A 14,735-nucleotide genomic window follows, 5' to 3' on the forward strand; every position below is an offset into this window, starting at 1 on the left:
CAGAGAAGAAAAACAAATGTTATAATACTAGATAAAATGGTTAGTGTGTTGCACAGGAGCACAAATATTGTGTACTACGCAATCGTCATGTTTACACAAATAATGAATCAATACATTTCGGTTAGGTAAAACATGATTTTATTTTAAAAATGTAAGATGTGAGACAATTAAAGCAGTTCTAAGGAAAATGCCATAAAAAACCAACAGTGCCGAAAAGGAGGTGGAGTGAGCAAGGAGAGGACAAAGGGAAGAAAGTAACATAAGCCGAAATTACATATACTTTAAATAAGAGAGATTTGATAGAAGACAAACAATTCATTGTCTACCGGTGGATCTAAACATTCTCAAAAGGTGACAAGGCTTTGCTACCGACGCCATCGCTGGGGAATGCAAAAGGAAAAAGACCTCGACTCCCTAAGAATTTGGATGCATATGAGTGCTTTTGCAAGTGTTTATGTTACTTAATATATGGCCGTTTGCATACAAAAAAAGTAGAATAGGAAAGGAGACAATATCAGGTGGAAACCACATATTCAGTGGAAGCATGAAAACTTGAGCATAGGCTGTTGGATCTTGTATCTATGGACTAGATTCAGCCATAACTGCTACATGCAGTTTTGCAGAAAAACGCCTGTTGCCAGCATTCTATTTTACACATAACCCCCTATCGATTCCAAGTATTACAACAAGTCTGCACATGTCCCCACATACACCTGTGCTTCTCCATATATGATCCCCATATCACAGCTAGCTTAATTCGATATTTGATATCCTAATAGCGTTTAGATTAGAATCATAATATAATATTGAAGTCTGCCCAGTTCCTTGCAAATCCAAGTAGAACAAACAACAGCCAAAACCATTGCCCAGATCATTTTCGTCAACCATAATCAAAACCATTGCCCAGCTCCAGAACACACCTGCACTTCGCACAGCACATTCCAACAATTGAAATCATTGTTTAAATAATAAACTTAAAGCAATCAGGTCAGTTGCACACAGTGTCATTATGCAGCATCAATCTTATTCAGTCACTTAAGATAATGCTTTACTACAGTACAAAGTTACAAAATAGAGCATCACTAACTGATGGCAAATCTGTAGCTTTATACATCGATCAGTCATAGAGCACATAGCTAGCTAATAACTTGCATAAGTCTAGCGCCAATAGCTAATGGCTCCAGTACACTAGATAAGATCACAATGCCATAGTATATTAGTCCTAATAACTTGCTGAAGCTAGTGCCACCAAGCAACCTGGAACAAAAAAGTTCAATTGGTCAGGGCACTAGGAAAAATAGCAAGAAATTATACCTAATTTTTTGAAACGAATTTCAAAACAAATCTACAAATATAGATACATCAATGTGTTGTATTTATTAGCAAGCAAAATTTTAGAAGTATTCTCTAAACTAAGTCCAAATGAATGTACCGTAATCATGTTAGAAAGAACATTCAAATGTTAGGAATACCTAATCTCAGCTCACTTCCCCAATCAATTGCAATATAAATTAAAACTGATAGCTAACATCATTCATACAATTTTCCTATGCTCAAACAGTTTCAACTCCTTTCTTATATCCCAGCATATCACACAAAAGTCTATAAGAAGTAATGATTTCCTTCATTTAATAACTATACACTAATAAATATGCCTAGAACAACCATCATGTTGTACAGTATTGTCAAATTAGCATGATAGGACATACCTGTTGCTGCATTAATATAACAACTGCATACCAGATGAATTAGACTTTACCAACTTCCTCAAGACGAAAATCTAAACTGAACTTGCTGGATCTTGGTTTGCGTGTACATTGATCTTGTGTGCCCAGTTTTTCAGTGTATAATTAGTTCTTTGATCATGGACTATGCATGCTGGAAATATGTGTTTTTTGCATTACATAAACTGAGAGTTCAAGTGTTCTACATTCCAGTTGGTGACAGATTCTTGTGATAAACGACTGTGTACGTGGTTGCTTTATGGCTATATCTAGTGTAAAAAGTTTTCTGGATATGCTTATTTTCAGATCTACAGAGAGGCTACTGAAACTGCTTCAGTTGAGGAAAAAGGCTTTGTAGATCCTGTTCAGAAGGCTAATCTTGAAAGAGACAACCAGAATCCACGACCTTGTCCTCTATATTTCCTTGGCAAATCTAGCCCAACTAGAAGAGAATATGGCACATCATAGAAGATGAACAATGTGATAGAAATCCTCATACCTTCGGACCTGGATCCAGTACCAATTCGATGGGGAGCGCTCAGAGGAGGATTGGCCCGGTGCGCCATACGTCGGAGAGAGAGAAGCCAGCTGCCGCAACGGAATTAGCCGCGCCAGTCGGTCGCCGGCCCTGCGGGAACGAGGTCGTCGTGGTGGGTTGGCGCAGTGGGCCACCGGCCGGAGAGGAGAGAAGGCAGCCGCTGGAGAGGAATTAGTCGCGCCGGTCGCCGGTCGCCGGCCGTGCGCGGAACGAGGGCGTCTTGTTGGCCGAAGCCACCATCTCCAGATCTCCTAACCCTAGTTGTTGATGGAAGAAAATTGAATCGGGATAGCTCCATGGTTTAAGGCACGGGATGGCTCAGCTTCCGTTAGGATAATGTACCACCGTACATTAAGATTACGGGGTTGTTTTTGCAGTTTGTACATCTTATCATCTCACACCACACACTTCCTATCCAACGGCACAGGATGAAGTTTCCATGCTTCCACTGAATATGTGGTTTCCACCAGATATGTACTCATAGGAAAGAAAACTACATCTGTAAACAAATATAAGATGTTCCATATCTAGTGACCCACAACGTCGGAGTATTATTTAGCAAGCAATTAGGACCCCAATAAATCCCGAACGTTTCGAATTTGATCATGGCAAATCGAAAGTTTTCTATGACAATTTTAGTGACGCGAGATGACTAATTTAGTTGGCAAGCATGACAAATCCATGCTCAATGTGTTTTTTATCAGAAATTTGTTGCGTGTGTCAATTAAACTTGTCATCCTTCGTCGAGTCAACAAAATTGTCGTCGAAAACGTTTGATTTGCCAGGGCCAAATCCTTAACGTTGTTTATAATTTCTGAACAATTATGGACATTGATTGACGCTTACTACTTTTCCATATATCGACCCACGAGTAGTCGTCGCTCGGAAAAATATCCAGACGAGACAGCGAGAGGTCGTAAGATAAGAGCAAGTTGGGCCCACCACCACTTCGTCCAGCTCTCCGCCCGAGTGACTGCCAAGTGGGCCCGCCTCGGAGCACGACCGGCAAGCAGGACGGACGGACGGACAGACAACCCACGCCCCTCTCCTCTTCCCCATTTCAACGGGAGGCGCAGCGTAGGGTCGCATCGTCTTCCTCCGATCTTCTCCCCCTCTTCTTCTCCCATCTCTCTCTCGCTCATCCGTCCGGCGAGGTCGCCATCGACAGACAGAGAGAGCTAGGAGAGCGAGGTGCCATGAACGGCGGCAGCAGCGGCAGGGGCGGGGGAGGCGGAGGGGGAGGGTACGAGAGCGGGAGCGACCATGACGCGCGGAAGCAGCCGCTGCTGGTGAACACGGGGAGCTGGTACAGGATGGGGTCGCGCCAGTCCAGCCTCACGGCGGGGACCTCCTCCATGGCCATCATGCGGGAGTCGCACGTCTCGGCCTTCCTCTGCACCATGATCGTCGCGCTCGGCCCCATCCAGTTCGGCTTCACCGGCGGCTTCTCCTCCCCCACCCAGGCCGCCATCATCCGCGACCTCAACCTCTCCATCTCCGAGGTCCGTCGTTTATTCTCCATTAATTCATTGCCTCTCTCTCTCTGGCTTGGCTCGGTATCTTAGTACTAATTGACGCTGCCCGCGCGCCCTGCAGTTCTCGGTGTTCGGCTCGCTGTCCAACGTCGGCGCCATGGTCGGCGCCATCGCCAGCGGGCAGATGGCCGAGCACATTGGCCGCAAAGGGGTGAGATTTTTCTTTCTTTCTTTCCTTGACCTGCTTGGTCATTCCTCTATGCGGTTGCTGTCAGCTGTCAGTAGTATATCGTTGCCAGATGGATTAGTTTGCTGCTGCATGTGGCCTGAAAGTTCACAAGGGTCAACGTCAATGATTTGTTGATTGATGGTACACTACAACCAATAGCAATGCAATCTTTCGGTTAATTCAAATCAAATCAAATCAAATCAAGTGGGTGTGATTTTGTATATCAAATGCTGATCATTTTATTTCGGTGACTTGAAATTATGCGCTCCAGAATCGCTGCCTTGCCGGCACAATCTGCTGCATTGGGGTTTTGACCTTATCAGGTCCATGAGTCAGCTCTTGGTTGTCATTGGTATGGTAATCAAGGAATTGAAATGAACCAAATGTGGGGGTGGAGCATTACTGATGTGTCAAACTTCTGATTTTTGGGCGTATCGTCGCAATGTTTCGGTAGCTAGCTGAACTAATGCTCTTCTGTTTATTTCTAACAAGCTTGCTCATTCATTTTCCAGTCATTGATGATTGCTGCTATTCCTAACATCATCGGCTGGCTTGCCATCTCCTTCGCAAAAGTATGACAGTAGTGCATTTTCCAGAGAATTTGTTTCACCACTTGCTGTTCCTGCTTCTGAACCTGACGCTTGTCGGCGTTTGTTTTACAGGACACTTCTTTTCTGTATATGGGACGTTTGCTTGAAGGATTTGGGGTCGGTGTCATATCCTACACGGTTAGTATAAGAACACTCTGTTTTGTGCCTGCTTAATATTTTTGCATTGAAGATCTATGTTTCGATGTGTCTATCTAGTTAAGTTATTCAGAAAAAAAGATCAACAGGATGTCAGTAGTATGGGGACAACATGTAGCATCCACAGTATGGTGTTTATTTGTTGTTAGAAGAATCTTGGACTAGTCGTTTCGAAAAAAAAGAATCTTGGACTAGTTACAAGACATAGTCCTGATCTGTTATTTTTGTCATAACAGGTGCCAGTATACATAGCAGAGATTTCTCCTCAGAACATGAGAGGCGCTCTAGGCTCCGTGAACCAGGTATGCTCATCCTCACAAGCAACTTGTCTTTTCGTCAGACCAAGACTTAAGCTTGTTTTTTTGTTGGACTAATTATGCAATTGTTCATTCTGCAGTTGTCGGTAACGATTGGTATTGTGTTGGCCTATATTCTCGGCATGTTTGTTCCTTGGAGGATGCTTGCAGTGATAGGTAACATGACTTAGTCCTGACACATTACTGAATTTGATGTTTTCGCTGTCAGTATTCAGTAAACTTCTGATATTTCAGTTCACAAGAGTAGTAACAGTAAATGCCATGTTGACAAATATGACTAGAATCCTGAGATACCCTAGGCAAATATTTCATTTCAGTTTTTAGAGAGAAAGATACTGTGTCAGTAAACAGTGCTGATTATGCTAGTACTTTGTGTTTGTGGGCTCCGGCGCTTCTAAATCTCCGACTATTTCTGATTCAAATCTCTGGCATGTCATTGTTGTAGGAATCTTGCCATGCACAATATTGATACCAGGCCTATTCTTCATTCCAGAATCTCCAAGATGGCTGGTTTGTATACGCAAATGTTGATACAAAGTTCTGCATCATTCTGATTATTGTTATTAACCACTTTTGTGCATCAATCTTTAGGCAAAGATGAACAAGATGGAGGACTTTGAGACCTCTCTACAAGTTTTGAGGGGATTTGAGACTGACATCACCTCAGAAGTGAATGATATAAAGGCAAGCACCTGCCTTTTTTTCTTCTGGACTGACTAACTGCAAAAATCTATGTGTAGTATTTTTAGCTTAGTCACCAATGTTAATGTTTGCGAACATTATGCAGAGAGCAGTAACATCAGCAAACAAAAGGGCGGCGATCCGTTTCCAAGAGTTAAACCAAAAGAAATTCCGCATGCCCCTGATTGTAACCTCCTTAACTTCCCGGTCTATTTCATACCAAAATTCATAATTACGTCCTGTAATAATTGTGATTGTGGCACAACTTGGCAGCTAGGAATTGGCCTGCTTGTACTACAACAGCTAAGCGGAATCAACGCTATACTGTTTTATGCTAGTAGCATCTTCAAAGCTGCAGGTAAGTTGAACAATTTGTTAGACAGTTTTTCATTGTTATATTATAGCCAACTTATTAGCTGCTAGATTTAACATGAAAAGCTCTTCAGGTATTACAAACAGTGACTTGGCCACATGTGGGCTTGGAGGTATTCAGGTGTGTAACTCGACAGATTTTTTTCTTGTCTCTTAGTAGTTCACATTATGCTGCTGACAGCATTTTTCATCAGGTTCTTGCCACTCTAGTTACAACCTGGTTACTAGACAGGGCTGGCCGGCGTATCCTACTCATCGTAACTTCCTCCTCCCTGTGAAACTAGTTTGTTACTGTAGTTGTCTGTAACTATAATCTAGCTCTCACTTCAACTTCCAGATATCTTCTGCTGGGATGACTATAAGCCTTCTTGCGGTTGCCGTCATATTTTTTATCAAGGTATGTTCAGGTTTCTGTACTACAGGGTAACACAATAAATCACAGGACCTGTTCTGTCAATCTGCTGAACATTTTCTTATATAATGATGGTTTAATTTTTTTCCAGGACACTGTTTCACAAGATTCTCATATGTATTACATATTGAGCATGGTCTCCTTGCTTGCTATTGTGGTACGTTCATCCGTCAGTTAAATTGTTTGGTCTGAAAAATTACATCGCAAATATGCAAGATGTGCCTGAAATACTAACTTGACACTTCATTCAGGCTTATGTTATCGCCTTCTCCTTTGGTATGGGCGCCATTCCATGGGTCATAATGTCTGAGGTACTTAGAATTTGCATACTCATCATAGTTCATAAAACTATTTTGTTATGTCGCATTGTCACTGGAGCATTCACATAACCATACTTTTGGACTTGTTATGTTTACAGATCCTTCCGGTGAGCATCAAGAGTCTTGCAGGAAGCTTCGCGACGCTTGCCAATTGGCTCACTTCCTTTGGGATAACGATGACAGCAAACTTGCTGCTCAGCTGGAGTGCTGGAGGTTCACACTCACTCTTGTGCTTTCTCTGTTCCCCTAGAGTAGCAGAATTATTATGAAGCCATAGCCTGACGCAAGTTACTTATGTTTTACAATTATCTCTGCAGGTACCTTTGTGTCCTATATGCTCGTGAGCGCCTTTACACTCGTGTTCGTCATCCTCTGGGTGCCGGAAACCAAGGGAAGAACGCTCGAGGAGATACAGTGGTCATTCCGCTGAGCCCCGGAGGCCGGAGTAATTCTTCCTGAATGGCATTGTTCTGCAAGTTGGGCATTGTTTTAGTTTTGTACAAGTCCAAGACGATTCTTCCTCGATGAAGGTCAAGCATTTTTTCTGTCCATACAAAGTTGTGTATATTCTTGTACAACATTGGTTCAGACTTTCAGTTGGCTTTGTAAAGAGGGCCTGTGTAGTGACTCTCATCAGATTATACTGCGGTTTTGTGTTTACTGTACCATCGTCAGCCGAGATTTTTCGAAATAAAATGTAAGCGAGAATACTAGTTTCTGAGATGGGTAAACGGCTCTTCGAGTGCCGGGGAAACCCCATATCCAGTTCCTTGAGTCCGACAACAGCGGCGTCATGGCGTCGTTCCCTTTCATAAAGGCGCCGTCTTGCTGGCTTATGCCGTGTCTGGTACTAGATTCCGAGTGTTAGGGCATTGTCTTAGTTTGGGTTGTTTTTGTTGGTCTGGGTAGTTTAGGTTTAGCGCTGTGTTGTACCTCCTATTTAGGCTGAGCATTTCATGTCTCTCTGTTTTGGGCACCATGTTCATGCCATCACTGGTTGTGCCATGCGATGTACCCCTCTGTATTCTCATTTCAACTCCTTCTATCAATGAAAGATACACAAGCTTTGCGTATTCACGAAAAAAAGATGGGTAAACAGAACAGAAGACACAGTCTTGTCACATTTCCATCATTATGGTGGCAAGGCCTTCTGACTTGACTTTTAGATTGATGGCCTTGGACAATGAACTTCAGGTTGTCCTTGTCTTATACTCATACTAGATAATTGCACGTGTGTTGCAACCGCAACATAAATGTTCTAGGAACTGTCTAATCATCGGCCGTCTGTTCATTTCGGTTTAGGTCGGATTTTTGTCCAGTGGGAGTGTGAGACGTGTCTTTGTTGGCTTTCCAGTTCAATCCATAGCTCTAAAAAATTCAACTGATTTCGTTTGGGTGGTCAGGCCGAATTCCCTCCTTGGAGCCCCCGAAATTCTCCCCTTCTGCCTGCAGTGTTTTCGGTTTTCCACCTCGATTACCGTACTACTAACAGACCGGATTGCAAAACCCATTACCCACCTTTTTTTTCGAGGGGGGCCAGTTACCTACCCACACAGTTTTATTCGTGTTCATGGGCTGGCCTATCCCCCCATCCGTGACAAGGCCAGTCCAAAAGAAGTGCAGAAACAAAGTGTATTCTGCTCCAGGGTAATCTGGTCTTCTTCTTCTCAAAACACACACACACACACACACACACACACACCACATGACACATGTGGTAAGCAATCCAAATAATTAAAACACACACACACACCCAGCGATGCAGTCGACAGAGACTACCCCCCAGTCAATGAAGTGACTCGGCAGATTACTTTGGTGTTCCATTTATTACTGTACCATTACCGTCAGCCGTGAGGTTTGCAAAACTAAATAAAAATGTAAGCAAGAACACTGATTTTGTTTTAGATGGGTAAACAGAGCAGGAGACACATTCTTCTTGTCAACATTTCCAACATTGTGGTGGTACGGCAAGGCCGATTGAGAGCCTTGGGGACACCGTTGCTGTCTCTATGAAAATACCAAAAAGGAAACTACTTCCGAGGCTAGCTCTCCAGCTGAAACAAGGACAGTAGGTGGTGCCTCCCTCCCTCTCTCTCGATTCTGATCTCAGCAATGCGCAATCAAATTAAAAGGACAAAAAGAGGGGACGTACTAACCGAGGTTATTTGCACTCGTTAAGTACTCCATGTACTACGTACTTTGGCCATATCCACGTCACGCGGAGCGCATCATCGCAATCAGTCTGTCAGGACGCAGGGTCGATCGAGCAGAAATACCTTGGTGCTCTGGACCGTAACTTCAGGTACTCCTTAATTAGTTAGCAAGATTTAGTACGTGGTGCGCCTTAATTAATTAATGTTAGAATTGTGTCGAATATTATTGTACAAGTTATGTTACAGTTGGACTTGGACTCGTACGGTGTGTAGACAGGATATGGAGTCGTGTCCAAGTAGGACACTTGTATCCTAGGCCTCTCATATATATCGGGGGTAGACACACGATGTAATCTATGCCAACATAATAGCACAGGCACGCGGGGAAGCCGGCGGCGTGTGCCGGCGCCCGGGCGGCCGGGGTGCGGTATTGTGACGGTGTCATGGGGAGGAGCGCCCGTAGTCATGCCCCGGGGATGTAGCCATATCGGTGAACCTCGTTAACAAATCTCGGTGTCATGCCTCGTGTGATTGCTTGGTCCTCAATAGATCGACGGAGTGCCTTGGATTATTCTAACAAGTGGTATCATGAGCAAGGTTACAATGAGGTTGCGGATTCGTTGATTTAGAGGATGGATCGTGGTCGAGCTCGGCGCAAAGACGATGTGCGGAAGTGATTGTTCTGTGGAGATCATACGGTGCGCTGTCGACGAGATCGGGTAGAAGCAATCGGGAATCGTGCGGAGCAACGTACAGGCGCATGAGTGCAGCGGCTGGAGTCTCGGACGGAAACAGCGGCTGCAAAATCGTACTCGAGGTCATCTCGGCGGGAAGCGATGGGCAGCGGTGGCCGCGAGCAGGCAACCCTAGTCAGCGCAACGGGCGAGATCGGATCGATCGGATCCGAGGCAGTGTGCAGGCGGCGCGTCGTACACGGGGAGGGCCGCCAGAGGCTAAGGCCGCAGTGCGGCGCACGGCTGGTCTAGCTGGGGCTGGCCTGTGTGAGGCTGAGACGGGCTGAAAGCCGTATGAGTCCGCGTGGCTGGAGGCTGATGTGCAACCTGGGATGTGTGGCGAGGCACGAGAAGGTGCGGTGCCTGTGTTGATGTGCATACAGATACACGTGAGATTTGTTTGAAGAAAGGAACCTGCACTAAGGTATGTACGTGGCTTTGGGATGCAACATGATTTTCTTTTGGAAGTGTTGCAAATTGCGCACGGGATTTTACCGTAAGGTTGGCAGGTTGGTGACATGCGTATAAGGCTCGGAGGAGTCTGAAGCGTGTCGTGACAGGATCATGCATACGCAGGGCGTCAAGGCAATGCACGGAGATGCATGTGCAGACACGACGCAGGGTGGAGCATGGTTGCAGTCGGATAATTTCGGCTGGGTCGGACTGGACTGTCTGACGGATCGACGGATATGTTGGTCAAAGCAGAAGACGGCGGTGATTTCAGCGACGACGACATAGGAGCGTGATGCTGATGGTGGCTAACTTCTGGGGCGTGGAAACACGTGGTGCAGGCTTGAGGGCTTGTGCAGCTTCGACAAGACAATGACGCAGGGTTGAAGGTTGTGTACACATGAGAGCTTGAAGTCGACAGGGCGTGGGGGTGGCTCGTACAACCACCATGGAGTCATGTTGAAGATGGAGCTGGAGTCTGACAGATGACTACACTCTGTGCTGATGGAGGGGCTACGGCGTAAGTTAACGGAGAGTCGAAGCCTATTTCAGGGGGTAAAGCGAGAGACACGTGGATCGGACTGGGCGCCAGTGGTCTGATGGAGGCGTGATACTCGGCATCGGTTGGTGATGATCGATGGTTCTCTGCAGTGGGGGTTGAGGCAGTGGGGGCTAGCTACCCGGGAGACTCGACCAGGACAGCAGAGGCTCGACGCGGTGATAGCGGCGAGGCGTGCGGTAAGCACGGGACACAGCGACAGGCCAAGGCACTGGTGGTCAGACATGTGGCCAGACAAAGTGTGCAGGGGTGCTGAAGTAGTGTTGATGAGTACCAGCTTCAAGTTGGTGACTGGGTCTATCAGTGCTAGTTGATGGACAGGAGTTGACCATGGAGAATCTGAGAAAGTGGCGGAAAGTCTGAAATTGTCAAAAGCTGAGAGAGTACATGGTCGTATATTCTATTCTGTTCAGTGCACATGGCAAAGTGCGGATGACAAATACAGAATGAGGCGGAGTGCTATAGCTGTGGGACATGCCAGAGACTATCCGGAAAAGGGGTGAGACAACTGTGAATTTGACTCAGGGTGACACAGGGCGACGGTGAAATTCCTTCAAGTTTCAGACAAGCAGTCAAGAAAGAGCGGTGACGTTGAGTTCAGGTAACTCTTATATGTGGCGTCCAATATGTGAGTTGTTCATTTTCACTCAGACAGTGGTCGGTGTGTGATTGTGTTGAACGGACACTCCGGAAGTTGGGAGCACAAAGTAGAGTAATGAGAAACTTGATTTTTGCTCGAGTGTTGACTGTGAAGAAGACGAGAAGGGGCAACAGTTGCAGGTGGAGTCACATGGAGTCTGGGAGTAGCAGCGGTGCTCATGGCGTATCTCAAGTCCAATGTACAAGGAGTTTGATGCATGGATGAATTCAAGCTGGTGAAGAATATTCGCCAAGGTGAAGTTTGTTAGAATTGTATCGAATATTATTATACAGGTTAGGTTACAGTTGGACTTGGACTCGTACGGTGTGTAGACAGGATATGGAGTCGTGTCCAAGTAGGACACTTGTATCCTAGGCCTCTCATATATATCGGGGGTAGACACACGATGTAACCTATGCCAACATAATAGCACAGGCACGCGGGGGAGCCGGCGGCGTGTGCCGGCGCCCGGGCGGCCGGGGTGCAGTATTGTGACGGTGTCATGGGGAGGAGCGCCCGTAGTCATGCCCCGGGGATGTAGCCATATCGGTGAACCTCGTTAACAAATCTCGGTGTCATGCCTCGTGTGATTGCTTGGTCCTCGGTAGATCGACAGAGTGCCTCGAATTATTCTAAAAGTTAGCAACATTTATCATGGTTTCTGACGAGGTCGGTATGGTCATTTCACTATGGTTTAACCAATTGACTCTGTGTCACATTGATGAGAAAGGCTACTATACCTTTGTTTGGAATGGTGCATCTTGGTGATAATTTCCCAAATAATAACTATAGTATTCTAATGTTCGAATTTGACAACCAGGTAAATATATATCATGCATGGAAATTCAACCGAGGTCTGCACTGATGATGAATTGCGTTTCTTATCCAAGCATGTGAGAGGATTCCTATTGGGTGTCGACGCTCTCCTAGTGCTGAACACCATGTTGATGGTAGTCATAGCCGGGATAGGCGCCTACGGGCATCGCTACCGCCGCCATCCTTTGATCCGCTTCCTCTATCTAGGAGCTACCACCTTGTTCCTTCCCATCGTCTCCTATCTTGCCTCCACCTTAAAAAATCCTTACACCTTCAACATTTACATAAAATCCGACCGAGTCATAACAGCTGACTGTGGAGCGATTATTCACATGATCCTGGTCATGTTGTGGATTGGTCTTGTGCAGATCGTGGGTACCAATGCCACCGCGATAGTGGCCAGTGATTCAAGAGAAGGTCGAAGCATCACCCCTGCTAAAGTGCAGCTTCTTCAAGCAATATGGACATCCTACCTTGCCTACATCATCATAGAGTCAGGTGGTCATCCATCTGGATATGTCAAATGGTCTAAAGATAATATCTATTATCTCATCTTTGCAATACCATATGCTCTTATCCTGGCCAAACTGCTTTTCAAGTACTATGCATGGTACAAAGCCAAGAAATCATTAGCATTTGGACGTAATCCTCGTCTCATTGTTGGATATATGGATCAACTACGCTATGGAACCCATCATGCTAGACTAGTAACTCAGCAGATACCTCCTCCACTTATAGTTATGAGAGAGGGCAATGTTTTGGTAGAAAACCAACCTCATGGCTACAGCTTGACAAGGATGAGCAACAATGGAATAGTGACGATCGACCAAGTTTGGAAGTTGGATGATACAGTCCTTCCGAGGCCAACGGAGCAACACAAGGATTTATGCCTTTCATTTGCATTGTTCAAGCTATTGCGGTGTCGGTTTGCAAGGTACACAATTAGTGAGGATGCCTCTATGAAAGTAAGCAACTTTATAAGACATTTGTTGCTCACGGATTCTGATGATGAAAGGGTCCTTGGGGTGATTGCACATGAGCTTTCATTTCTTCATGATTACTATTATACATCCATTCCAATATCATATTCACGAAGATGGCTACCCATATTGAGTATATCTGTTTCACTCTCAAGCATCGGCTACTGCTTAATTGCCATCGTGTATTGTGTACTTGTGTTTAGTGGTCCGGATGGTTGCCAGATCGGTTACCATAGAGTGTATTGTCATTCTCCTTCTGACACTATGTATATCCCTATTGATGAGATGCGTTTGGGAGAATTGTATCAAGGAATATTATACTTTGACCTTCTTCCGGTATATCTGCTTGCTGCACTAGTTGTGCTTGTTGAAGTGAGGGAAATTACTTCTTGCACTTGCTCCAACTGGACCAAAGTAGCCCTAATTTGTGGCTACGTAACACATACATCTTGGCGGCGATCTCTGATAGTTGGTAAATGCATTGGTCTCGTGCTGAGCTCCAGATGCAAGCTGTTGGGGAACTGGGAGGACAAGATGAACCAGTGCCAATCCTAGTGGTTCACCCAAGTATTAATCCAATGGTTATTCTTCGACTTATCTTTCATCTCCCTGACCACAAGAAGAAGGTCCCAAGAGTGGTGAAGGTTGCCGTCGTCAATGCAGTGAGAATGTTCGACCCAAAAAAAAATCAGGCACCGAAGCAACCCTGGTGCAACACCTCTACGACTACAGCTACAGGTCGGCAGGGAACTCCTTTGGACATTCCATGGAGCCAAAGGAGTAGCTGATGCCATGCTCATGTGTCATGTCGCCACAAGCATCCTTGCAATGGCGAGTTCACAACGTCAACTTCTCTCCGACCATGAGATCGTCGCCACTCACTTGTCACGATACTGCGCCTATTTGGTGGCGTACTCTCCCAAGCTACTCCCCGATGATGCCGTTTGGTGCAAGAGCTTGTACACGGCCGTCAAGAAGGATGCCGAACGCTCCCTTGCTGGTTCTGGCATTACAATATCAACGTCCGAAATGGACTATGGGCGGCTGGTCGAGCTGCTGAGCATGCGGTCAAAGCACCATGTGCTTAGGGATGGTGTGGAGCTTGGGTGGCGGCTGGCGGAGCTGCCGGAAGGAGAGGAGGTGGCGTGGAAGGCCCTTGCTGAGTTCTGGTCGGAAACCGCTTCTTGTGACGACATGGACGAGCATGCGGAGGCCATTGCCCGGGGCGGAGAGCTGATAACGCTCCTATGGGCGTTGCTTTACCATGTCGGGAGTGTTGACGATGCAACAACTGCTGCCACTCATGGTGCTGCTGATGATGTTGTTTAAGTGTGCTGCGTACAATTGTACGTGCGTACTTGCTCTTCCTTTTGTTATGACATTGAAAGCTTTTGTGTGTCGTGCTCCCATTTTGAACAGCATGTAATGATCTTTTTAGTTTTTCAAAGAGTTTATAGTTGTTACTGTGACAACGTCGACGATCATCAGTGTCCAAGAGGAGGTTCCGTAGGGGAAAATATCTAGTGATACCAAGCTTTAGATGATACCATGATACAAGATCCTGGGCCGTTGGATTCTCAAATCTGACG

The 14,735-nt window shown here is 45.7% G+C and overlaps 1 protein-coding gene and 1 pseudogene across 1 annotated transcript; both read left to right on the forward strand.

Annotated features, from left to right (window-relative positions):
• The first annotated feature begins 3,296 nt into the window (after positions 1 to 3,296).
• Positions 3,297 to 7,537, forward strand: LOC125529534 (sugar transporter ERD6-like 4). The gene is made up of 17 exons (XM_048693946.2): positions 3,297 to 3,764; positions 3,859 to 3,948; positions 4,479 to 4,538; positions 4,629 to 4,694; positions 4,949 to 5,014; positions 5,110 to 5,185; positions 5,475 to 5,539; positions 5,621 to 5,713; positions 5,817 to 5,897; positions 5,984 to 6,068; positions 6,157 to 6,203; positions 6,277 to 6,339; positions 6,420 to 6,479; positions 6,586 to 6,651; positions 6,746 to 6,805; positions 6,913 to 7,027; positions 7,132 to 7,537. The coding sequence occupies exons 1-17, from the start codon at positions 3,459 to 3,461 to the stop codon at positions 7,242 to 7,244; spliced, it is 1,512 nt and encodes a 503-aa protein (XP_048549903.1). The 5' UTR covers positions 3,297 to 3,458; the 3' UTR covers positions 7,245 to 7,537.
• Positions 7,538 to 12,183: 4,646 nt separating this feature from the next.
• On the forward strand, positions 12,184 to 14,475 carry LOC147992798 (uncharacterized; annotated as a pseudogene).
• The last annotated feature ends 260 nt before the right edge of the window (positions 14,476 to 14,735 follow it).

The sequence above is a fragment of the Triticum urartu genome, chromosome 1A, assembly GCF_056163025.1.
Source record: "Triticum urartu cultivar PI428250 chromosome 1A, HENAU_Tu73, whole genome shotgun sequence".
Classification (NCBI taxonomy): domain Eukaryota; kingdom Viridiplantae; phylum Streptophyta; class Magnoliopsida; order Poales; family Poaceae; genus Triticum; species Triticum urartu.